This window comes from Amyelois transitella, chromosome 20, assembly GCF_032362555.1.
Source record: "Amyelois transitella isolate CPQ chromosome 20, ilAmyTran1.1, whole genome shotgun sequence".
NCBI lineage: Eukaryota > Metazoa > Arthropoda > Insecta > Lepidoptera > Pyralidae > Amyelois > Amyelois transitella.
The window spans coordinates 1,139,971-1,164,890 of record NC_083523.1 but is presented as its reverse complement, the minus strand read 5'-3'; the positions used below and the strand labels follow the sequence as shown (position 1 = coordinate 1,164,890).

The 24,920-nt window shown below is 34.7% G+C and overlaps 1 protein-coding gene across 2 annotated transcripts in view; it reads left to right on the top strand.

Annotated features, from left to right (window-relative positions):
• Positions 1 to 7,951: 7,951 nt before the first annotated feature.
• LOC106135305 (glutamate-gated chloride channel) overlaps positions 7,952 to 24,920 on the top strand; it is a 31,828-nt gene continuing 14,859 nt past the window's right edge. The window contains exons 1-4 of one of the 2 annotated variants that reach the window (XM_060950161.1): positions 7,952 to 8,076; positions 16,799 to 16,873; positions 19,281 to 19,396; positions 20,991 to 21,058. In XM_060950161.1, the coding sequence (XP_060806144.1) occupies positions 16,806 to 16,873; positions 19,281 to 19,396; positions 20,991 to 21,058 (252 nt within the window). In that variant the 5' untranslated portion in view covers positions 7,952 to 8,076; positions 16,799 to 16,805. Of the gene's footprint in view, positions 8,077 to 16,798; positions 16,874 to 19,260; positions 19,397 to 20,990; positions 21,059 to 23,361; positions 23,430 to 24,920 lie in introns of those variants that run through there. The other variant, XM_060950162.1, reaches the window with a different exon arrangement.

Sequence of the window (24,920 nt, the reverse complement as noted above, 5' to 3'; positions counted from 1 at the left end):
TGTGTTTTTTTTTGTTGTGAAGCTCTCATATAGTAGTTCGCGAATTAAACAAGTTTGGAGTATCCGCTCTTCTAAACTAAACCTATAATTCCTTATGTAAGTTTAATAAATCCAAGGCATCAATAAACAATAGTAGACTAGTAGTCGCGGTACTCCTCGCTTTTAAGGCACGCCGCAATTCCACGTCAAACTTGTGGCAGAAGCAATGTGCCCTCAATTCTTGTAGCCACGCGTCCCTGCATTCACCACACTTCAGACATTTTCAGAAAAAAATGTAACAAGAATGCACTTCTATACTTGTTTTTCTCTAAGCTATATTCTTTCTAAGCTAGCTGAGGCTAATAAACTTGGGATACTAATAAAAAAATTACCAAAAGATACCATAAGTACCTATAGGTATAAATTAGTTTTATAAGTATTGTATGTCTACTGAACATATAAATGTTTGCAATATCCGAAAGGGTTAATATGAAGATCTGTTATATAAATTTAAGACTTTGTACTCAAATTATGTTAATAAAAATTTGAATTACTAAAACTTTTAAGCGATGGAACCTAATTTTTCTTCCTAAATATTCGTCATTAAGCGATACTTTGCAATTGTATCGTATTTTAAAAATAAATCTGGTTTATTTCAAACTTTTTACGTGTCAATATCAATATATTGGAATAATAAAATCGAAATAAGTATAATATAATTGGAAAAATCTCTGATGAGGGAGAAAGAAAGATGCTCCTGTGAAGTTAAATTAAAAACATTTTATTGACGGAAAGACATATGTATATACTCTCTCAAACATATAATATAAAAATAACATACAACAGAATTGAGAACCACTCATTTTTTAACTGGCCACAAAAGCTTCCAAGCGGTTGTCGACCCGTCCCGGGAACTTTTTCAATTAACGGAAAAATGATGGTTCTATAGCGATAAAGCTCCCAAGTCCCACAGGAATCTGCGCTCTGCGATTAGGAATTTGTTCTGTGGCAAGCTTTGGTGCAAAGTTTATACCAAAAGCTCGAGCCAACTTGTGGGAACTTTAACTTATAATTAGCGGACTTTCGCGGAGTCATGATTTTCGTGTCGAATTTTGATTCGAAAGTCTTTGCTTGGTAGGCACTTTGAAAATGCAATAATAAGACACATACCTACGTAATTTTGTCTTTATCTTACGGGGTAGATAGATCTCACGTCATTATCTCTTACGGGGTAGACAAAGCTATCAATAGTCAAAAGACTCTAAGGCCACGTTTGGAATGGAATAGACTTACTCAATACATACATACATATGGTCACGTCTATATCCCTTGCGGGGTAGACTAGACTAGAATTGAGATTCGACTAGTGACAGGTTGCTAACCCATCGCCTAAAAAAAGAATCCCATATTGTTAGCCTATCCCTTAGTCGCCTTTTACGACATCCATGGGAAAATTTTAAAATTGTGATAAAATATTTGTATTCACTAGAGGATGCTTGGCTCGGCGTCTTCGTTCACGTCAATCGAAAAATTCCATTAATTCTTGTTCCTGTAATCTTAAATTTTTACACTTTATACAAACATACATATAGTCATGTCTATATCCCCTGCGGGGTAGACAGAGCCAACAGTCTTGAAAAGACCGATGGGCCACGTTCAGTTATTTGGCTTTAACATAGAAATGAGATTCAAATAGTGACAGGTTGCTAGCCCATCGCCTAAAAGAATCTTTTAAGGAAATTTATAAGCTTATCCCTTAGTCGCCTTTTACGACTTCCATAGAAGTGAGATGGAGCGGTCCTATTCTTTTTTCTGTTGGTGCCGGGAACAACACGACATTTTTTTACATTATATATGTTACCACACTTTTACATTCTATGCGGGAAAAGTAACAAAATATTATTAGGTACTATTGAAATTCTTGACATAAAATATTTCGTCTTTATATTAAAACGATCAACTTCATACGAAATTGTTATTCAATCGATATTGAGCCTTATTGGTACGCCTACACAATAAGGTAAGTCTATATATAAATGGAGCTTATAACCAGTAGACATTTTATTCATGTTGTTACTATAAACGACTAAGGGATAGGCTTACAAACTTGGGATTCTTTTTAAGGCGACGGGCTAGCAACCTGACACTATTTGAATCTCAATTCTATTATTAAGCCAAATAGCTGATCGCAAGTTTATAAACTAATCCCTTAGTCGCCTTTTACGACATCCGTGGGAAAGAGATGCAGTAGTCCTATTCTTTTTTCTATTGGTGCCGGCAACCACACGGCACCACCACCACCAATATACCACAACTATTTACTATAATGTGATTTAATTAAGCTAAATGACGTGACCTTTCAGTATTTACAAGAATGATGGTTTTGTACTTACTCCGTGAATAAGACGTGACTATATATATGTTTGTATGTATTATTGCCGTGTGGTTTCCGGCAACAATACAAACAAGAATAGGACCACTCCATCTCTTTCCCATGGATATCGTAAAAGGCGACTAATGGATAGGCTTACAAACTTGTGATTATTTTTAGGCGATGGGCTAGCAATCTGTCACTATTTGAATCTCAACTCTAGATATCATTAAGCCAAACAGCTGAACGTGGCCATTCAGTCTTTTCAAGACTGTTGGCTCTGTCTAACCCCCCAAGGGATATAGACGTGACCATATGTATGTATTATTTTAATTACAATTGTAAATTTAAGAATACTTCAACTGGAAAATTATAATCTCGTATAAAATTATGTTCAATAATACGAGTAATATGTAATATGGCCTTTTCATCTTTGCAAGACTGTAGGCTTTGTCTACCCCGGACGTGACCTCACCTCTATGAACGTGATTATAATAATATATTGTATGTATTTATAGGTAACAGATAGAATAACTACAACAATTAAATTTCTTACTTATTAAAGGTAGGAATTTATAAAATATCTATATAATTATAGATCTCCATAAAGGTTTTAAGCTCCTTGGTCCGACCCCTTGATTTTTTGATACGAATCCAATTTCCAAAACGTCGACAGACAATTTATACACAGGATTCTACTCAGGCAGATTTCAAAGCACCTACTTTTACTTTTTTTTAAACAATTGTGAAATAATGCCGTGTGTGCCGTGTGGTTCCCGGCACCAATAAAAAAAAGAATAGGACCACTCCATCTCTTTCCCGTGGATGTCGTAAAAGGCGACTAAGGGATAGGCTAACAAACTTGGGATTCTTTTTTAGGCGATGGGCTAGCAACCTGTCACTATTGGAATCTCAATTCTATCATTAAGCCAAATAGCTGAATGTGGCCATTCAGTCTTTTTAAGACTGTTGGCTCTGTCTACCCCGCAAGGGATATAGACGTGACCATATGTATGTATGTATGTATGTGATATAATATTTATATTCACTAGAGGATGCTTGGCTCGGCGTCTTCGTTCACGTCAATCGAAAAATTCCGTTAATTGCCGTTCCTGTGATCTTAAATGTTTCACACTTTATACATACATACATATAGTCACGTCTATATCCCCAGCGGGGTAGACAGAGCCAACAGTCTTGAAAAGACCGATGGGCCACGTTTAGCTATTTGGCTTTAAGATAGAAATGAGATTCAAATAGTGACAGGCTGCTAGCCCATCGCCTAAAAGAATCTTTTAAGGAAATTTATAAGCTTATCCCTTAGTCGCCTTTTACGACTTCCATAGAAGTGAGATGGAGCGGTCCTATTATTTTTTCTGTTGGTGCCGGGAACCACACGGCATTCCTACATGATTTACACTTTATCATCATAAAGTAAAATTTTAAAATATATGTATATTCAGAAAGAAAGAAGATATTTTTTAGAGGAATTTGTTAGTATGAGATTTAAATAGTGACAGGTTGCTATTCTACCTCCTAAATAATGAATCGCAATTTTATAAACTCATCCCTCATTCGCCTAGTACAACATCCATGGAAAAGAGTTGAAGTAGTCCTATTCTTTGCAAGGCATTCATAGAATTTCATCTGTAAGTCTAGGGTATTCTCGACCTTTCTGTATATTTACCCTGACCTTTCTATAAACAGCTGAGCGTGGCCTATCAGTATTTTCAATACTAGTGGCTCTGTGTATCCCGCTAGGCATATAGACGTGATCATATGTATGTATTAATTAGTAAGACAAAATACGTTAGCAAAAATTTTCGCGACCAAAAAACAACCTCCATTACCGGAGACGACCAACGGAACAGCATTCACCTCCTCCCAGTACCTGTGAATGTGTCCCGGGGATGCTGCGCAGGTTCCCGATCAATATCTATCCCCTCCACCTCCCCCCACCCCGCCTAGGCTCAGTACTGCGCCCTGGACCGCTCAGGAAAACACAGTTTGAACGTATTTTTTTTTATTACTTAATAGTATTAAATAACTTTTGTATAACAGTTTTGGAGAAAAAAACACCAAGACACTGGGTGTATGGCGATGGGCGTTTTTTAAGGTGAGTGTTATTGTTAAGGTTTTGATATGTTTCGTGTTTAAATATATTGGGTACAGCTGCTCTCGTAATTGTATGCGGATACTGTAATCATAAAATGATTGAGTTATTAACAAAATTAGGTACAATGTAATTAAGTATGATAATAATTATGAAAATTGACTGAATATATGATTAAAAGTAAAAAAATTCACATGCGACATTTGAAAATTTGTTGAAACCGATAATATATATAATATTATGCTACAAAATACGATCGCAAAAATTCTGCGGTGAAATCAAGAGTTTAAAATCCGTACAAGCTGTTATAGCTTTAAAGATAATGCGAATTTACCTAGTTATTAAGTTATTTTCTATTATTGTTTCATTAGCTATAATTAGTTTATTTAATTTAACAATTACGATTTAAAAAACAATTTTATGTTTAATTCAATTACAAATATTATCATATTTTTATTGTAGAACATATGTTCTGCAAATTATATATCGGCTATATAATTTGCAGAACATATGTTCTGCGTAAGTCATACGATTTAGTGCTTATTACACGAAAATATTTATTGTACGATGTATATTATTAATTGCCCCTTTTTGCGGGGTAGACAGAGCGAACGGTCTCGAAACGACTGAAAGACCGCGCTCAGCTACATGGCCCCATGATGAATTGAGATTCAAATTGAGACAGGTTGCCAGCCCATCACCTACAAAACACTTCCCAAGTTTAAAAGTCCCTTAGTCACCCTTTACGACATCCATGATACGAGATATGGAGCGATTCTAAGTTAAAATGCCGGAAACCACACGGCACTTTTTTTCGTTACAATATAAATTTTAGTACATTCCCTTAGAATTTAATAAATTAATTATGGTTTTAGAATGTGTCCCGGTTATGTGGTACCTAGGGAGAAGCCCGGGTCAGGTCAGGGTCAAATAGGAATTTATCAATACAAAGAAAAAATCGCCATTGTATATATTCTTCTAAATCCAATGACTGTTCTATTTTTGTTACATTTATTTTTATGTGCAATAAAGAGTTTACAAACAAACAGACAAAAAAATCGCGAAATCTTTAATTCTATATTAATATTAAAAGGAGGAAACTTTGTATTTTATATGTATGTATATTTGTGATGTTTTGACACAAAAACTACATACATGCATACTATATAATCACGTCTTTATCCCATACGGGAGAGACAGAGTCACCCACTGACGAGTACAGATAGCTACGTACAAAATGGATGCAGCAATAAAATTTTCACTGACACTGATAAATAAGTTACTGATCGGCACGTGCCGGCAATGTTAAGTGCGAATCGGCTTTTTCACAGATACTGTTGTAGCAAACATCGTAGCACTTGCTACGATGCTACGAACTAGAGACAGCTACGAAAAACCTATATAACTTAAAAGACATGAACGCGCTACAAATTTCAATTTTACAAACGACATTTATATCACGTCTGGATCCTTTACGGGGTAGACAGAGCTAATAGACAAGGCTCATAGGCTACGGTTAGCTATGTGCCAATAGCAACTAAAGTATTTTTTTATGTGTGTCCTATTCTATGTATATGGGAATTAGGATAATTAACTATATTAATACAAAATTTTATCAAAATCGGTCCAGCGGTTAGGCCGTTAAAGCGTAACAGACATTCGCATTAATTCAGCATTGCCATTAAATATGTTAATGCTGACAGCCTTCTGGGCACACTCACACAGGTTGATACTATGCAGGGACTGCACAATTTCAAAACTTATTAAACAAGTTTTATTTGTAATAACATAGTCTCATTTTCATTGGCACTTTTTCTATTCAGTTTTATAATTAATTGTAATAATTAGCAACGAAAGAAAAGAGGAGGTACATAATTTTACACATCTTTGGTAGCCTGCCAAAAACTCCTAATGATAAATTATATTCCTCATCTTATTTTTAAGCCATACAGCTAAGCGTTACCTTACACTGCCTTGTGCATTTTTGAGATGGTGTTGACATAATTTGTACAGTGTGTACATATTTTATTTTATCTTTATTTATTTGACGAAATACTCGTATTGAAATATGTAATGAGTTTTACATTCATTCATGTTTTTTAATGTAGACAATGTGCATTCGTCCACGATTTAGATTTAATAGATCTATATTTGTAAATTGACGTCCGGTGAAAATGCTGCAGTGTTGTTTGTTTCATCGCTTCTTCTACACATGCGCTTTGGAAGCGGTAGTAGCTATAATAAGATTTAAGTGATGTGACGTCAATAAGTGATACCTTGTATCCAATTTTGAAATATATCATTCTATTCTATTCTAGTCTTTCAAGAATGTAGGCCCTTTCTACCTTGTAAGGAATAAAGACATGATCATATGTATGTTAATAGACGATATTTATATCATAAACCAAAATCACTAAACCACAAAAGAAATGTAGGAATGGACGCAGAATGGATTTACCAAAACTAAAATCCGAGGCGACATTTTGAAAGGTCAGAAATTCGACACAGAATCAGAATCTCAATTGAATACATACATACATATGGTCACGTCTATATCCCTTGCGGGGTAGACAGAGCCAACAGTCTTGAAAAGACTGAATGGCCACGTTCAGCTATTTGGCTTAATGATAGAACCGAGATTCAAATAGTGACAAGTTGCTAGCCCATCGCCTAAAAGAGGAATCCTAAGTTTATAAGCCTATCCCTTAGTCGCCTTTTACGACATCCATGGGAAAGAGATGGAGTGGTCCTATTCTTTTTTGTAATAGTGCCGGGAACCACACGGCACTGCCGGGAACCACACGGCACTTTTTCACTCAATTGAATAATACACTGAAATGCTAAAGACGCAAAGGTTTTGCATATTTGCGAAAATCGGACTTGTCAAATCCGTATGTAAGGAATGATTCACAATACCGTAAAATCGAGAAGTTATTTTTGTATGTGCCAACGAAAATAGATCAAATGCGTGTATTTTAGCATAATGTAGTTTATACACACGAATTTACGCAAGCGGTCAGTGAAATTTTATCAAAACTCCTTGGTAACTATAGTTGCTTGTTTATAGAGAGTTATTAATGTGCGCGGCAAGCGGAAAGGTGTAGTATCTGCCTACCACTCTGGAAAAGATGTGTGATTTTCAATTAATATTTCAAAAGTTAGGTAATACAATTAAAAGACAATCTACTTCCACCTTTTTCTAGAGATGAGCTTTGAAATCTTTACCAATCAAAAGTATATCAAATAGGTCAAGTCATTTCACCATTTTACCTTTCAATTCATTCCCATAAAATATAAATATCAACTTCATATATTAGCCAGCATTGCTTCTGCGCGAAACAGTGTGAACTACACCTTACAGTACGAGAAAGATGCAGTCACAAGCTACCGTCCTCGCTGGCCGGTTGTTGCCAAGTGATAAATTTCGCGCGTATTTTGCAAATAATTCGTGTTGATTTGAAAAATGGAATTCTTCTTTAAAAAAAAAATATACACGTTTAGTTTTTTATAGTTCGTGGGATAATTGAAGTGCATTTAGAAAGCAGTTTAGTTTATTTATAAAACGCAGCCGTGCAGTTTGTGCGTTTTGATTTTACCCGGCAGAATTTTGGAGGTGAGTTTTTAAGCAAAATTAAATACTGGTGGATTGTGATTTGTAAAATTAAATTTGATATAATTTAATTAAAACCGTTTAAATTTTTTCAACATTTTTCTGCCGTTTACAAAAGCGGCGGAAGAATTGTTGCGGGTCTTTTTTATATAATCTTATCGATTTAAAATACTTATTCAGATGTGACTAAAATATCAAAAAACCCTATTTTGTATTGTGGTTACAAACAACATAAAATATATTGTTTATTTAAATTATGGAATGACATTATAAGTATATTTTAAAAATACTTAAATTTAAAAAGTATATTTTAAAAATACTTAAATAAAAAAAACGATTCTTTTTATTCAAAATTTTGGTGTATTTGATCTTTATCTACCTGATGATAAGCAAAATTCTCTTCTTTAACTTGATTGTACAAGTCCACCCATGCAGAGATTTGTAAAGATAATATATTTTTTTTAATTTCACGGGAGCCGTTTTCCTTTTTGGTATTCTAAGGCAATTAAACTATTCTAGGACCCAACTTATTTAAAAAGCTAGTCTTGGTTTAGCCTTAGATCCCTTTCCCATAGATTAGGGGTACCCTTGATGGTGATCAGCCATTTTGATCAGTTTTCACTCAAATAATTATTCCGAAATCTCCATAATCCATATGATTATTGTAACTAAAATAAATAAAATATTTGTATATAAATAAGGCGAATAGATATTTGTATTTAAAGAAGGGATAGACTTATAAACTTGGGATTCTTCTTTTAGGCGACAGGCTGGCAACCTGTCACTATTTATGTCCCAATTTTATCATTAAGCCAAACAGCTGAACGCGGCCTATAGGTCTTTTTAAGATCGTTGGCTGTCTACCCCGTAAGGGATATAGACGTGATTATATGTATGTAAGTATGTATTTGTATTTTATTTTAAGTAATGTAACTTATACATACATACATAAAATCACGCCCCTTTCCCGGAGGGGTAGGCAGAGACTACCTCTTTCCATTTGCCACGATCTCTGCATACTTCCTTCGCTTCATCCACATTCATAACTCTCTTCATGCAAGCTCGGCGGTTTCGGGTACTTTTGACCTGAACCTATACATACCTTTTACGTAACTTATACTGATTAGAATTTTAACGTTATGGCGCTCGACGTACTTTTTCATCTTGACATTAGTCCTGGTGGTGTCCTTATCTCTAGAGAGGAACCCAAGGTCTATGACCACGATTGGGTAAGACGGGTTTTTACAAGAAGCGACTCCCGTCTGACCTCCGCAACCTTTGCACGGGAGACTTACCCACACGGGACCATAGTTATTGGTAACACAAGCAGTTACCTGAGCGTGCAGATGTCGCCACAAGATTTTATTTCACAGAACGTCAGTTATCACCAGAGATCGGAATAGGTAGATTGATCTTATGTAATTACATCATGAATTACCATAGAAAGCATAACATGGATAAGCCTCTTTTCCGGGATTCCATTTCAGTACTTACACTTACAGTAAACTACATTGTCCGCGGGTAACATAGGACTACAATTTACGTGAACGAAGTCGGGGGAAACCAACTACCACTAATATATTCTTAATTCCACTTGTAAAAATTCCGGAAAAAATCTAAATTACAAATCCCGCAATCCCGGAGGCATGTCCAAGTCCATATTAATATATATACGTTTCAGTTCATTGACCCCAATTCAATCTACCTATTCCGATCTCGGTTATCACCAATACTTACCACTTTTCTATAGTCATAAATTGTGCCAAACTCTATACTGTCATAAATTTGTTAGTTTGTAATGCTATTGACACCGTGAAAACATTTCGGGAACTAATAATAGAAATCTATTTTTACTCTGTGATTTGTCCAACAAGATCTTTTTTGTTAGATTGGCACATATTAGAGTTCATTAGAGATCATTAGAGTTCTTCTTCAGAAACATAAGATAAAAAGTATTTTTTACGCATCCGTCCGGACTTAATGAACAATCGTCCAATTCGTGAAATCTTTGCTTGCGCGATTTAGACTCTTCGCTGTCATTGGCTGATAGCGTCGCCTGATTGGTTGTGGTGACTTGCGGCGTAGAGATGTTGCCATAAGACTATTGAAAGGTAAATTCCCAGGTGTCACAACACAGGACGCATTATGTTAACGCAAATTAATGTGAACTCAGACCTCAGGAAAATTGCCGAATCCATCATCAGAACATACATACATATGGTCAAGTCTATGTCCCCTGCGGGATAGACAGAGCCAACAGTCTTGAAAAGACTGAATGGCCACGTTCAGTTATTTGGCTTAATGATAGAATTGAGATTTAAATAATGACAGGTTGCTAGCCCATCGCCTAAAAATATAATCCCAAGTTTGTAAGCCTGTCCCTTAGTCGCCTTTTAAGACATCCATGGGAAAGAGATGGAGTGGTCCTATTCTTTTTTTTATTGGTGCCATGAACAACACGGGACTATCATCAGAACCTTCATCTCATTCTTCTGTGAGTCAGTAGGTTACATCCTCTACTCTCTGGAAAGGAGCCCTTGATGTGGCTTGGACTATGATCTTGGAGTGAGTCAGGCTTTTAAACGACTCCTGGCTAACCTCCGCAACCTTTGCAAGGGAACCTGATCTACATTGGATCACAGTTACCTACATATCCCCAGAATATATAATTAACAAAGAGTCCAATCCGTGAAATCTTTGCTTGCGCGGTTAAGACTCTTCGCTGTCATTGGCTGATAGCGTCGCGGTGAAATTTTGAAGAGAGAATTTTTTTCCCAGGAGTATGAATTTTGTTACTTATGCACACGCCTTTATAGAGCGACGGCCTTTGCTAAATAAACTGATGTTTCTAGGTGGAACTATTTTTATTCGCGAGTTCGTGCCATTCATTACATCCTACAGTTTCATAGAAAACATTTCTTTTTATCAAGTGCAAGGTTTTGAAGACTATTATTGATCTTGAAAACAATGGTATCGGTGTTCGTATGTTTTGCTATCAAGACTAACATTAGGAAGATGAAACACACATACATATGTACATACCATCCACATATCACATAACATAACATATAATCACGTCTACATTCACCGAGGGGTAGACAGAGCCAACAGTCATTAAAAGACTGAGAGGCTTCGTTCAGCTGCTTGGCGTAATGATAAAATTAACATAGTGACCGGTTGCTAGCCCATCGCCTAAAAGAGGAATCCCAAGTATGTAAGCCTATCCCTTAGTCGCCTTTTATGACATCCATGGGATGAAGATGAAGTAGTCCCGGTTCCAGGATTTTACCTTTCACTCACTACCCAAAGGTTGGCTGGAAGATATTGCTTAGCGATAAGTCCACCTTGGCTCAACATACATATTCATAATGTACATATGTTTCTACGACATGTTTTTTTTGTGCCATTTGGTTCCCGGCACCAATACAAAAAAGAATAGGACCACTCAATCTCTTTCCCATGGATGTCGTAAACGGCGACTAAGGGTTAGGCTTATAAAATTGCGATCCTTTTTCTCAGGCGATGGGCTAGCAACCTGTCACTATTTGGATCTCAATTCCATTATTAAGCCGAGCAGCTGAACGTGGCCATTCAGTCTTTTCGGGACTATTGGCTCTGTCTACCCCGTAAGGAATATAGACGTGACTATATGTATGTATGTATGTTTTTTTTTTCTATGGGCAATAAAGATAATTTGATTGTAGTCCTATTCTTAAGGACCACACGGTTTATATCGGATAATTTAAACCTGAATTGACATGAAGTTTTTAGGCGTATAGAATGATTCTTCAACTGGATTCAAACCTTGTCCCAGACACAAAGACCTACCACTGAGACTGTAAATAAAATGCGTTACAACGTGCGTATTGTCGAGATGTTTAGATAAAAAGCTTCGAACCGTCCCTACGTTGGCAGCGGGCCAAAGCGGTCAGATTACAAAAGAAATGTCTGCCGTGACGAACGATATAATAGTACTAGCTGTGCCCGCGACTTCGTCCGCGTCGAATAGTTATTTTGGGCATCATTGAAGCCCTCAAGGATGAATAATTTGCCGTGGCGGACGATATAATAGTACTAGCTGTGCCCGCAACTTCGTCCGCGTCGAATAGTTACTTTGGGCATCATTGAAGCCCTCAAGGATGAATAATTTCTGCCGTTTTTTTCACATTTTCCATTATTTCTTTGCTCCTTATAGTTGCAGCGTGATGTTATATAGCCTGAAGTCTTTCTCGATGAATGGTCTATTCAACGCAAAAATATTTTTTCAATTAAGTACAAGTAGTTCCTGAGATTAGCGCGTATTCAAACGAACAAACAAACAAACAAACTCTTCAGCTTTATTATATTAGTATTTTCAAAATTGCATACAAGTTATCACTTATTGACGTCACATCACTTAAATCTAATTATAACTATATTCAAATTATTTTTTTTATTCACATAACAAGGTCTTAATTTTATATACCAGATCTTCTGACTACCACCTCCTCCAAAGCGCATGTGTAGAAGAAGCGGCGGAACAAACTACACTGCAGCGTTTTCACCGGACGTCAATTTACAAATATAGATAAATATAGAAGTAGATCTCCAAGATAAAAGTACCTACTAGTTTCGGGTAGACTGTAACTATTTGAACCTGTAACCCCTCCCCCTCTATAGTTCGAGAAGCAGTCTGTTCACGTGCACAGTAACGAGTTTGCCTGTCTCCCGACAGGTGGCCTAATGTGTTTACTTCCGCCATTTCCGGTGTTGCGTGGTACAAACTTGGACTATAGAAAACATGGAGTAGACAGTGAAAAATCGTTTTATTAAAAAAATAATTTGTCATTGTGGAATAGCCCTGAAATTAATAAATTCATCTCTCATCTCGCGGGTCCACTGGAAGAGATTTCTATTGAAATAAGTAGCACCTTTGTATTATAACTTTGTTCCCGGAACCGATACAAAAAAGAATAGGACCACTTTATCTCTTTCCCATGGATGTCGTAAAAGGTGACTAAGGGACAGGCTTATAAACTTGGGATTATTCTTTAGGCGATGGGCTAGCCATCTGTTACTATTTGAATCTCAATTCTATCATTAAGCCAAATAGCTGAACGTGGCCATTCGGTCTTTTCAAGACTGTTGGCTCTGTCTACCCCGCAAGGGATATAGACGTGACCATATGTATGTATGTACTAAATCTTTACGTACCCCTTCGAGACAGAGTGTGATCATATATATGTTTGTATGTTCTCATTATTCCCTTCAAGAAAATACAAGCATATGCCCACTCCATGGAACTCATAATACCAACCACTTTGATTAAAATTTCGCGTGTTATATGAGCGTATTTGAATATTTATATTTTGTATTTGTTTTAGTAGAAAACATACTAATCTTGCAGTAATCCTACAAATATGTCAATTCTAATAGATCTAATAATTCACAAGCCGTGTGATTTGTTCGTTTAGGTAAATTATTTTTATTATATTATATTAATTGTAAATAAGGCTCTGTCTACCCCGTCAGGGATAAAGACGTGGAGCCCTCGAACAAGGGGCGGGATTATTTTTTATTACACCTGGTATAAGGGTAGGTTATTATAACCTATCTTAGCTTGGGTTATTGTCACTCTTCGAATTTAAGTACCTACTTATTCCCTTATTTATCTTTATCATATTTACGGAAAAGAAATAGCGTCATTTATTCTACATGAAAAAAGAAGAAATGTTTCTTTATAATACAAATGTGATTGATATGTAATCTTCTGTTTCAATATGTAATTGATGCGTAAAAAAAGCAAGCATTGTTTTGTTTTAAATAACTTTCGACCATTTGTTACTAACATTTTAAATTTTTTATACATTACACATACATATAATCCTTCTTTTAGGCGATTGGGTAGCAACCCGTCACTATTTGAATCTCAATTCTATCTTAAAGCCAAATAGCTGAACGTGGCCTATCAGTCTTTTCAAGTCTGTTGGCTCTGTCTACCCTGCAAAGGGATATAGACGGGGTCCTATTCTTTTTTCTTGTTGTTATGTACAGAAATACTTAAACAAAACGTGAACTTGTACCATAATTGATGATCATTATGAATTGTGTCACGCAGAGTTTTGTATAATCGTTGTTTTGGGAGGTTAATGAATGCTTGTTCCGAACACTAATAGTATGAGGTACGAATTAACTGTTAAGGTACCTAATGTTATGCTACGCTACTTTTGTTTTGTTTTTGTTTACAACTGATTCTTTTTCCTTGCACATGAGTATGATGACAAGTTTTTGTTTCAGTAAACATTGGAACAACTGACACAGTTAATTTATTATTAATTTATTAAGTAATTTGTGTACACGGAAAACATCGAGAATTATATAAATAAGAAACAAAATTACATAGGTTCTGTTTATTCTAAAACAAATCTCTATGAAAAACTATATATGTGTTTTTATGTATTTTGTAGGTATTTATGTATTGCATTTGTAATGTATGTATTTTGCAGTATGCATGTGCACTTTATCGCACCACCAACTTAAAGTTTTTCTATTTGGTCAGCTGGTTGACTGGTAGAGAATGCCAAACAGCATTAAGTCCGCCCTTTGTCCTTTTTTTTGTGCAATAAAATTTTAAATAAATAAATAAACTACATACATAAACTATATTAAGAAAAAAAAACCCTGACATAATATGGATATCTTAATAAAATTCGTTCCACATTTGTATTCTAATTGAGTTTAAAATAAATTTAAATTATTAAAGAGACTTTCCCATCACAATTTGATGACTAGAAAAATCATATTTGGTGTCAAAATCAAAACGAATAATTAACTAATTTATATTGTTTTAGACCTTGTCGTCATCTCTATTATGAAAAACTAAACACAACACAATAAAAAATGTCGCACATACGTTCAAAACTCATTTCAGATTGCAATGGGACATTAAGTGAACTAAACCAACTGATTTCACGCGAATAACTTATAGAACTTTGACTAAATAATAGCAAAAGACATGCGATGTGTTCTCAGAAGTAATTGTCATAGATATATAACACTGCGAAGAAGGTGCCATGTCATATCTGGCACTTTGGAATAGAACCACCTTATATCTTTCCCATGGTTGTCGTAAAAGGCGACTAAGGTATAGGCTTATAAACTTGGGATTCTTCTTGTTGGCGATGGGGTAGCAACCTGACACTATTTGAATCTCAATTCCATCATAAAGCCATAAAGCTGAACGTGGCCTATCAGTCTTTTCAAGACTGTTGGCACTGTCTACCCCGCGATTGATATAGACGTGATTACATGTATGCATGCGAAGAAATGCCGCAGTTACCTAATATTTATATTTATTTACTTCGGTTACAAGAATTCTTTACATACAGATTTCTCAAAATTCCTACGGGAACGGACAGCAATGATATTATTTGTTTTACATGAACAGAGTCGCGGGTAACTCTCGTATTATTATAGTATTTTACACCGGTTATTTTTACCTCAAAGACGGACCTTCTATCTTTACTTTGAACTATTATAATTCTATGGTATGCCTCATTTGTATCTTCAATTTAACATGACGCATTCTTGAAATTTAAACAACTTGTTTAAAGTTAACCGTTTCCAGAAATACCACCTTTGAATAATTACTTACTTCATTTTAAATAACTTATACTATCACAGAAATTGGAATTAACTACATATAATAGGTAGAACATCGCGCTATAAACATTAAAAATTATGGCATTACGTACCTACATTCTTTTTCCTAACGTGGTCTGAAAGTATTTACGGAAATTTCCAGAAATTTTCAACTATACAGTTGAACAAGGAGGTCAGCTTATATTTTGATAGTTTAATGATTGAATTAAGATTCAAATAGTGTCAGGTTGTTAGCTCATCGCCTTTAGACATATCCCAAGTTTATAAGTCTATCCCTTAGTCGCCTTTTTCGGCATATGAAGAGATTCTTTTATAAAGAGCCGGAAAACACACGGCACTAAATTGTCGCAACTACATTTCCTTTACATATTGCTCGTGGTCTAAGCCGAGTTCAACCGGTCGATTCATGGGCAATTTCTTCACATATGGTTCTATTCTATTCTGAGACGGCCTCTGTGGCGCAGTGGTAGTATGCTTGTCTGTAACACCGGAGGTCCCGGGTTCGAATCCCGGCCAGGGCATCAGGGCATAATGAGAAAAGAACTTTTTCTGATTGGCCTGGGTTTATCTATAAAAGTATTTATTTTAAAATATAGTATCGTTGAGTTAGTATCTCGTAACACAAGTCTCGAACTTACTTCGAGGCTAACTCAATCTGTATTTAATTGTAATTTGTCCCGTATATAGGTATTTATATTTATTCTATGAGTCGGATCACGGGCAGATCCAATTGCTCATAGACTATCGATAGAATCTGTGAACAGAACAATGACAAACTCCCATTATTGCCCGCCGTTAAAGATTAACAATAAAATCAACAGTATTTAATAAACAAAGTACACAGATTGAGTTAGCGTCGAAGTGAGTTCGCAATTTGTGTTACGAGATACTAACTCAATGATATAATAAATACTTTTGTAGATAAACATCCAAGACCCAGGTCAATCAGGAAAAAGTTCTCATCACGCCCTGGCCGGGATTCGACACCGGGACCTACTATGTGTCTCAGACAAGCGCACTACACTACACCACAGAGGCCGTCAATAGAGAGTAATATTTTTTGTAATATTTGTTTTTTTTTCAGACGGAGGATGGACATCCGCCGGCCATCATGCGCCCTTGTTGTACTTCTCGTGTTGTGTTACACACAAATATCACAGTGAGTATACATACACATATAATCACGTCTTTATCCCTTCCGGGGTAGACAGAGCCAACAGTGTCGCAAAGTTTGAAGTTTAGATGTATGATGGTATGATATCAATGATGGAATTGATATTCAAATATTAACAGGGTTCGCCTCCCAAGACCCAAGAATCCCAAGTTTATTAGCATATCCCTTTGTCGCCTTTTACGACACCCGCGGTATAAGCAGCGTATGAATTGACCTGAAATATGCCAGGTTTCATGCAATTTAGAATAATACCATGGGAGTTTAACAGAGGTTTCAGATTTTTTAAATACTATTTTTGGGTGTAGGCACAAGACTTTCAGTGGGTAAAATTGAAAATTTAGAAAAAAAGTGTAAATATACTGTTCGCCGGTCACAACACGGGCACCCCCGGAAGAAACTGGATGCGATGAAAAATTGAGAACAAAACAAGCATTTAGACTTATGCAATTTTCCTATACTTATTTTCTGAATGGATGTCGTAAAAGGCGACTAAGGGATAGGCTTACAAACTTGGGATTCTTTTTTAGGCGATGGGCTAGCAACCTGTCACTATTTGAATCTCAATTTTTCTCAATTCTATCATAAAGCCAAATAGCTGAACGTAGCCATTCAGTCCTTTCAAGACTGTTGGCTCTGTCTACCCCGCAAGGGATATAGACGTGAACATATGTATGTATGTATGTTATTTCCTAACAGTCCTAGTTTGGAATTGGCGCCGGCCGTTCTCTAAGCTTAATTCATAGCCTGCACTTAGCCTTAAGTTAATACTTTAGGTTTATAAGATATGTACAATGTACTAGACACGAAACAGTTCTTGATTTAAAAAAAAAGCATTACAACTATACCCAAGGCCGTTCATCAAAACGTTCACTCAATTTCTTAAAAAATTCCATGTTGTTTTCTTAACTGAACGAACTATCCCCAAGGAAGGAAGCTTCCCTATTCCACCATTAATCAATTTGTTGACTTAACGACGTCTGGCGTTCTAGTCAGGACCATTAAGGGGACAAAAGGTCATGGAGATACGCCATTTTTTTTTCTTTGTATACTTACCTATTTTCGGTGCAATACTGCAGAACACTATTTAAATGTCTGAACAGGATGAAATAGCTGAGCGTGGCCAATCAGTATTTTCAAGACTGTTGGCTCTGTCTACCCCACAAGGAATATAGACGTGACTATATGTATGTATGTAACAGGATGAATAAAGAGTCGTTTAAGAGTAAAAATGAAGTCAGACAAGCGTTTTTTTGAGTTGTAATTACATTTGTAATGCATTCGGTTTTTCTTCAGAGCTTTTTCTAAACTTTTAACTCAAAAAATCAAGCATGTCTGACTTGCCGTAACTGCATGTAGGTAAATATACTCGGATTCTTTATAAACTTTTTAGGCGATCGGCTGCCAAACGACCTAGGTAGGTACCTATATCTCAATTCCATTATAAAGCCCTCAAACGAAACGTGGCTTTAGTCTTGTGATCCTTGCCTCTTACCCAGAAAGGGATAGACACGTGAAAATTTTAAGCGTTATTGGTGTCACGCAAATGGTACAGGGTTAAAAAAACCACCTTTTTCTGGGCTACGAACCTACATTATTTTGAATCCTAAGTGATGCTCCTGTAAGAATAATCATCTTGAGAAAACCGCAGGTACGTTTATGCTGAAGAAGCTTGCCACACTTAATTTTTTGCGGGGCTAAAATACCACGTTTTTTTCGCGCGATGAACTGTCGCCGTTTCACGTCATAATAAAAAGCGAAACAGCGGTTGTATATCGCGCGATAAAAACGGCGTCGCGCGTGTTATACTATTCCTACGTGTATGAAAGCTCAAATTTCAAATACAAATATATTATCTTTTCTTGACAAGAAATAATGATACATCGCTTGGGTGAGTTGTGGCTCTGCTGAGCAGTGCCAACGTTAAAATTATCATTCGATTAGAAAGTCTTGGTATTTGGCAGCGGACCTAAGTATTACGATAAACACCTGTAGCATTGGATTTAGTCAAATTATTCCGATGCACCTTATTTACTATTTGCACATGTTTATAATGTACAAGTAAGTTAACTCTGGATAAATAATCAGTTTTCTGGATTGGGTGAGTAAGGTCTTTGCCTGCCTTTTCACAAGACAATTTTTTTACATTTCGGCAATATATTATATTAAAAAAGAAATTGTAAGTTCTCTGACAGACCCCAATGGTTGACTGGTAGATAATGCTTCTAGCATTAAGTCCGCCAATTGTGTTATACATTCGTATTTTGTGCAATGGAGTTTAAATAAATAAATAATTATACACCTATGTGTTTTTCATGTACGATTGTTGGAGAAAATAAAGGATTTTTTTACTTGCTTAAAAATGATGACTACAGAAATTTATTTTTCGTCATAGATGCATGAATGGCGGGAAGATAAACTTCCGGGAGAAGGAGAAACAGATCCTGGATCAGATCCTGGGTCCGGGCCGGTACGACGCCCGGATCCGGCCGTCCGGCATCAACGGAACTGGTACGTAAAGTTTTATCTTTGTCTATGCCTAAAAATAACATGACGTCAATGTAGAGTGGTGACGTAAAAAAAAGAATGAATAAAATTTTCAAAAAAGTTATAAAAGAGGCAAATGATAAGCTTATGAACTATTTAGAAAAATTTGGTCTTAAAGGTTTAGGTGCAATAAAGTTTAAATAAATAAAAAAATCAAACTGTAAATCAAATAGGAAATAGCAGACAATGCCTGTAAGGCCGTGGATACCTTTCCCCTTTCGGCACGGATACACTTGTCAGGAAAAAGCCGATAGCATTATGTTGTTTTATGGATCCTAGATCCTATCTCCTTAAGATAAGACAGTATTTTGAATACGGCTGAAGAAGATTAAATGAAAGAGGATCACAAAGAAAGTATTTTATGTAAGTATATATACTTAAAAAGTGACTATATAATTTAGATCAGAGATATTTGTGAGGCATATTCTTAAATTTAATATCTTGTCGAGAGATGTAATCACAAAAGTTTTGAATCTTCAAAATTTTTTTGTTAATTGTAAGAATCCTTTGTTGGTACGCGGGAACGCTGAAAATTACGCTGCGTAACTAAACGCAAATTAAATTAATGGCACTGTGTTTTTTTTTTTCAAATCATCACTGCACAAAAGGCAGTGAAATCATAAATCACAGCCTACTCATTCAAAGGAAGGAAAAACCTCCTTGGTTACGTAGTGAGTGCCCATTTATCATTAGGATTGTGCGCGAAAATAATTCGGTAAAGTGGAATGTAGTTCTTTGGACGATTCATAATAATCTATCAAAATTTGAAAGAGGTCTGCGAGGTTGCTTAATAGTACCTAAGAATCTATTGATACTAAAACCAGATTATGATTTTTTTTCGTACCTATATTCCGTCAACCTTAAAATTCAATAAAAAAGGCTGTGTTTATTTTTTTGTATAAAAAGGATTCTTAGTGTCGTTTTCATAAAATATCCTATTCAGTGCCAACATAAGTGGATAAATAATAGCATGAGTGGCTGAATGACTTCGCAGGTCTATTTATCATCCGACAAATTCATAGGTATTTGACATTTATTAACGACTTGTTTGCTGACAATTAGGCCGTGTATGAACTATTCAATGATATTCCAATTAGAATAGAACGAAGTTTTTAATACTTTATCACTTTTTGTAATTTCAATATTGTTGATATTGTATTTATCGGAGTTTTCCCGCCAATTTAGCGTAGTTTTGGAAATCTAAGTAAGTATGAGCTATAAAGTTTTTTATGGACATGAAAGATAACCGATTTAGTATATAAATTACTTATTTCAATTACCTACCCGATTTATTAATGGAAAAATGTGGAGGTTTTATCAACAATAAATTTATTTTTCTGCATAGAGCTCTAAAAAGTATTTGTTTTTTTTTTGATAGTATTTTAAATGTGTCGGTATTTTTAGAACAAAATTGATTAGGAGTATTTATATTTTGAGCGTTTTTATTTTTCATAGTAATTTTAACAAATAAGTAGGTTTTACTCTCACTTGTTGTAAAACAAGCAATCGATTCGTACAAAGAACTTTTATTCGTATAGGGATTTTGCATTTTTACCAGATGGACCGGCAATTGTTAACATTAACGTGTTTGTTCGGAGTATCACCACGATTAGCGACAATAAAATGGTTAGTAAAGTCAGGTGACTTCAATTTCATAGTTTGAATTCGCCAATTTGTATGATCTGTCAGTTTATTTGACAGTTTTTGGCGCCATTTTGAGTGTGTGTCTTGGCTTTACCATGAGTTAAAAAAATATTTTTAAAATTTTATTACCTATTATTAAATATTTACCCGATAATTTAAAGAAATAGTTAGGAAATTTAATTTTAAATAAGGGAAATACAATTAATTGAACTCATGGCAAAGATCCCGTAGGATTTTATTTTGAATTTCTAAGTGTGTAATTTTCCCGTATTTTGTAAGGCCTGAGCGTGATTTCAAAGTGTTCATATTGAGACTTTCAAGAAGACTTTACAATTAGAACTTGCTATATTTTATAAACAACTAATGTATTAAACAAAATTTTATTAAGTCTTGAAAGTCAATAGTCTGGTGGATAAGCGCTGTTTCTGAATAGTCGACTTTCATTTATTTATTTTAACCCATAACACTGTACAATTCATCATTATTATTATTTTTAATTTATTTTTCTTAACAAAACTGGAGATTTTTAATGTTGATTAAAACTTACTGGAAAAATTATGCAAAAAAAACCTAAATATGTACCAAGAAATAGATAAGGGCAAATCGAGAACCTCTTCCTCTCCTGAAATCAGTTTATAATGTTAAATAACGCTTAAAATGAGGCTGATAACCTATATTCGTTGTAATGTTATGCATAAATTACTGTAGTTATACTTACTTTCGCACACCTTTTAACCTCCCCCTTAATTTGTCGAAAGTTTTTCCGTTATAGCCGCGCATTTTTTTTTGTTTTCCCGAGCATTTCAATGGTTTACAACTCTTTGTGGAGTTAGTCAGCAAAAATGTATTGCAGAGCTATTAAAAAAATCAATACATGAATAGTGACACGCGATATTTTTTATCTGTCGTGATCCACAATTGATAAATATTTATAATGATATGTGAAGGATACACGATATAATTATAATAAACTTGCAATTGTCCTTCATATGTGGTTATTATCGACTATTATCATCATTATCATTTAAAATATTTTATTTATAAAAACGTGTAGCTTTTTTAAGCACTTGTAAATAATTTTTTGATTAAAAAATAAAATCACAATATAACAAGCAGTTTAAATCATAATAATAATGTAATAAAATTAAATTTATTTCAGATTTATAATAAGTTATAAATAGTAACAAAAACTATAAATATTTAATATATATAATTGATATAAGACAAAAAACAATATATTAAAAAAGAATCATCGTTATTTCGTTTCCAATTTCAAATTTTCTTGTGGAAATTTGTCAGACGTGCCACGGCAACGTAAAAGCACACTAAATCCGGCGATTTCGCTGCTGACCGTGTTTTCAAAGTCTGCACAAAATGCTAATTTCCGCCGCGCGCCATGCCTCATTTGCCCAGACTTAAGCCCGTTCAAGGGATGTCAGTTTCTAAAATTGCCCACACAAACTTTAGCCAGTCTAAGGTAAATTATATTTGATATAAAACACTAAAATTTTTTAATTTCCAAAGAGTTTTACATTGTTTAACTACTTAATATAAAAAATTGTTTATTAGAAATTTCAACACTCTGTCATTGTCAAGTTATAAGCAAAATCAATTGTATACTCATAACTCTTTTTTGTATGTGTAAATATTTATATCTATGTTTGTTTTTCTTCACAAAATATTTACATATTAATTAACAAAACCAAAGACGTTGGCTCCAAAATTAGTTTGATAACAACTATCTATTCTATTCACAAAACAAAAAAAAACTCAATATTATGAAATAACTTTTTTTTCATAATCATTTTATCTGATACTTTTTATTTTTTACCTAATAAAAGTAATTCTTTCAATTTTCTTTATGCGCGATTTCATACTTTAGTAATAGTTAAAATAACTCCAGAAAACTGACTAATTTGCTGTTGGAAAAACTGATTTCTAATTAACTCCAACAAAGAAATAGTCACGCTTTAAAAATCAACATAAAAATTCGCTCCAATCCTGTACACTAACACAAATTCCCGTAGACAAGATGCTCCGATTTTCCCATTTATTTCTCGTTATGAAATCAATTTTTTAATTATTTTCTTTATGGTTTAGTGGTTTTTTTTCCAGCTAGCATTCATCAATAACATAAACACATATACAATTAAAGTTTTCAGGTTTCAAAGGTGAGTCGTCGTAGCTCCTATTATTTCCAGATGAAACAAAACCTTAAGATTCTTGTTAGGGTTTAATTTCATTGATTTTAGTGATAAAAAAAATATATTTTGCTTGGTACTTAGATGGGCCAGCGGTTGTGAACGTCAATATATTTGTCAGAAGTATATCAAAGATCGATGACGTCACGATGGTAAGTCGGCGCGAGAGCGCGTGCGCGACGTTTTAGACTAAGACAGTTTTAATTTTAATATCGCGGGCAACAAGTCAAATGAATGTGGTAAATCCCTCCCGATTGCATAGAGGAGAGATTCACCCAACTATGTGTACGTTATTTTTTATATTTTTCCCTTCACTCCAAAATACCGTTTGGTGTTGACGACCAAAATCGTTTTTAAGCGCGAACAAGCAACGCCTAACGGGATGCTCCGTTTCAACAACCTTAGACACGTTTTATTTTTTATCTTTAACAAAACTTATATCTTGAATATCATTTGTTTATAGACTGGTTAAATGTCCATCTGATTTCGTGTGGGAGGGTAGCTTTATTGAATGATATGGACTGGGCAGTTTTTATCCTTTCCAAATCATTATTTTGGCATTAAACATCAAATTCATTAAAAACATCCACTTACGTTTACTCTTTTTTTTTACTGCTGTGCTCAATTTCAAGATCATGTACACCTTTCTCTAACTGATGATACATATAAAAAGTCAGGTTAATTTTAAAACTTGTTTTTTGTCATGAAGGCGATGCGCCAACGTTAGTGCGCGTCAACCTGTATCTTCGATCCATCAGCAAAATAGATGATTACAAAATGGTGAGTTGATTTCACATAAACGATGATGTGAACTGAAATGACACTTTTATTATAAAACAAAGTTCCAAAAATATTATCAAAATAATAATAAGATAATGAAAAATGACTTTGTTTATAATAAAATTGGCAATTACATACTAACCAATGGATATTTGGCAATAAAGTGCACTTTACTAAATCTCAAGCTATCGTATTTGGATATGTGTTTGTGTTTCTTTTGTTATTTTTTATTTGTTTGTTTGGTTGTGCAATATTTTATTTTTATTTTTTTTTTTTCACCTTGATCTAAATGTGAAAATTCAACTAAAATCCAATGATGTCACAACCTTTAGGTACGTTTTATTTCTTATTTATTTAAATTGTGGTGCGGTGCCGCGCACTCCATTTCATTATTTTTAATTTCTAAACAAGCTCACGATTTTCTTAATAAATATAATGAACTGTCTTAATTTGTATTAATAAACAATATTTAAAATTAACAAAGAATAAATAATTTATATCGTTTTAAATATTATTTAAAAAAATGTTTGTGTTCGTTTTTTTACTTTTCTTTTTATACGTTTATAGAGATAGAGATTAAGGTCCTGTAAAACCACGATACTGATGGATTTATTGGCAGTATTGGCACAGTATATAGTAAGCACAAAATTCAAAACCAAACGCTTCGTCAACGCACCATTGGCAACAATTATTGGAACAGCAAAATTGATAATTCCAGCACCATAACTGGCGACACTGTAAAGTATTAAGGAGAATCCACGCTTGTATTATAGGCCACAGGGGTACCGCGGCCCGCACCGACACATCACCTCATTATTACCATTTCTTTCTTTAATCCCTTATTTCCAATCATGCTTTTTTTT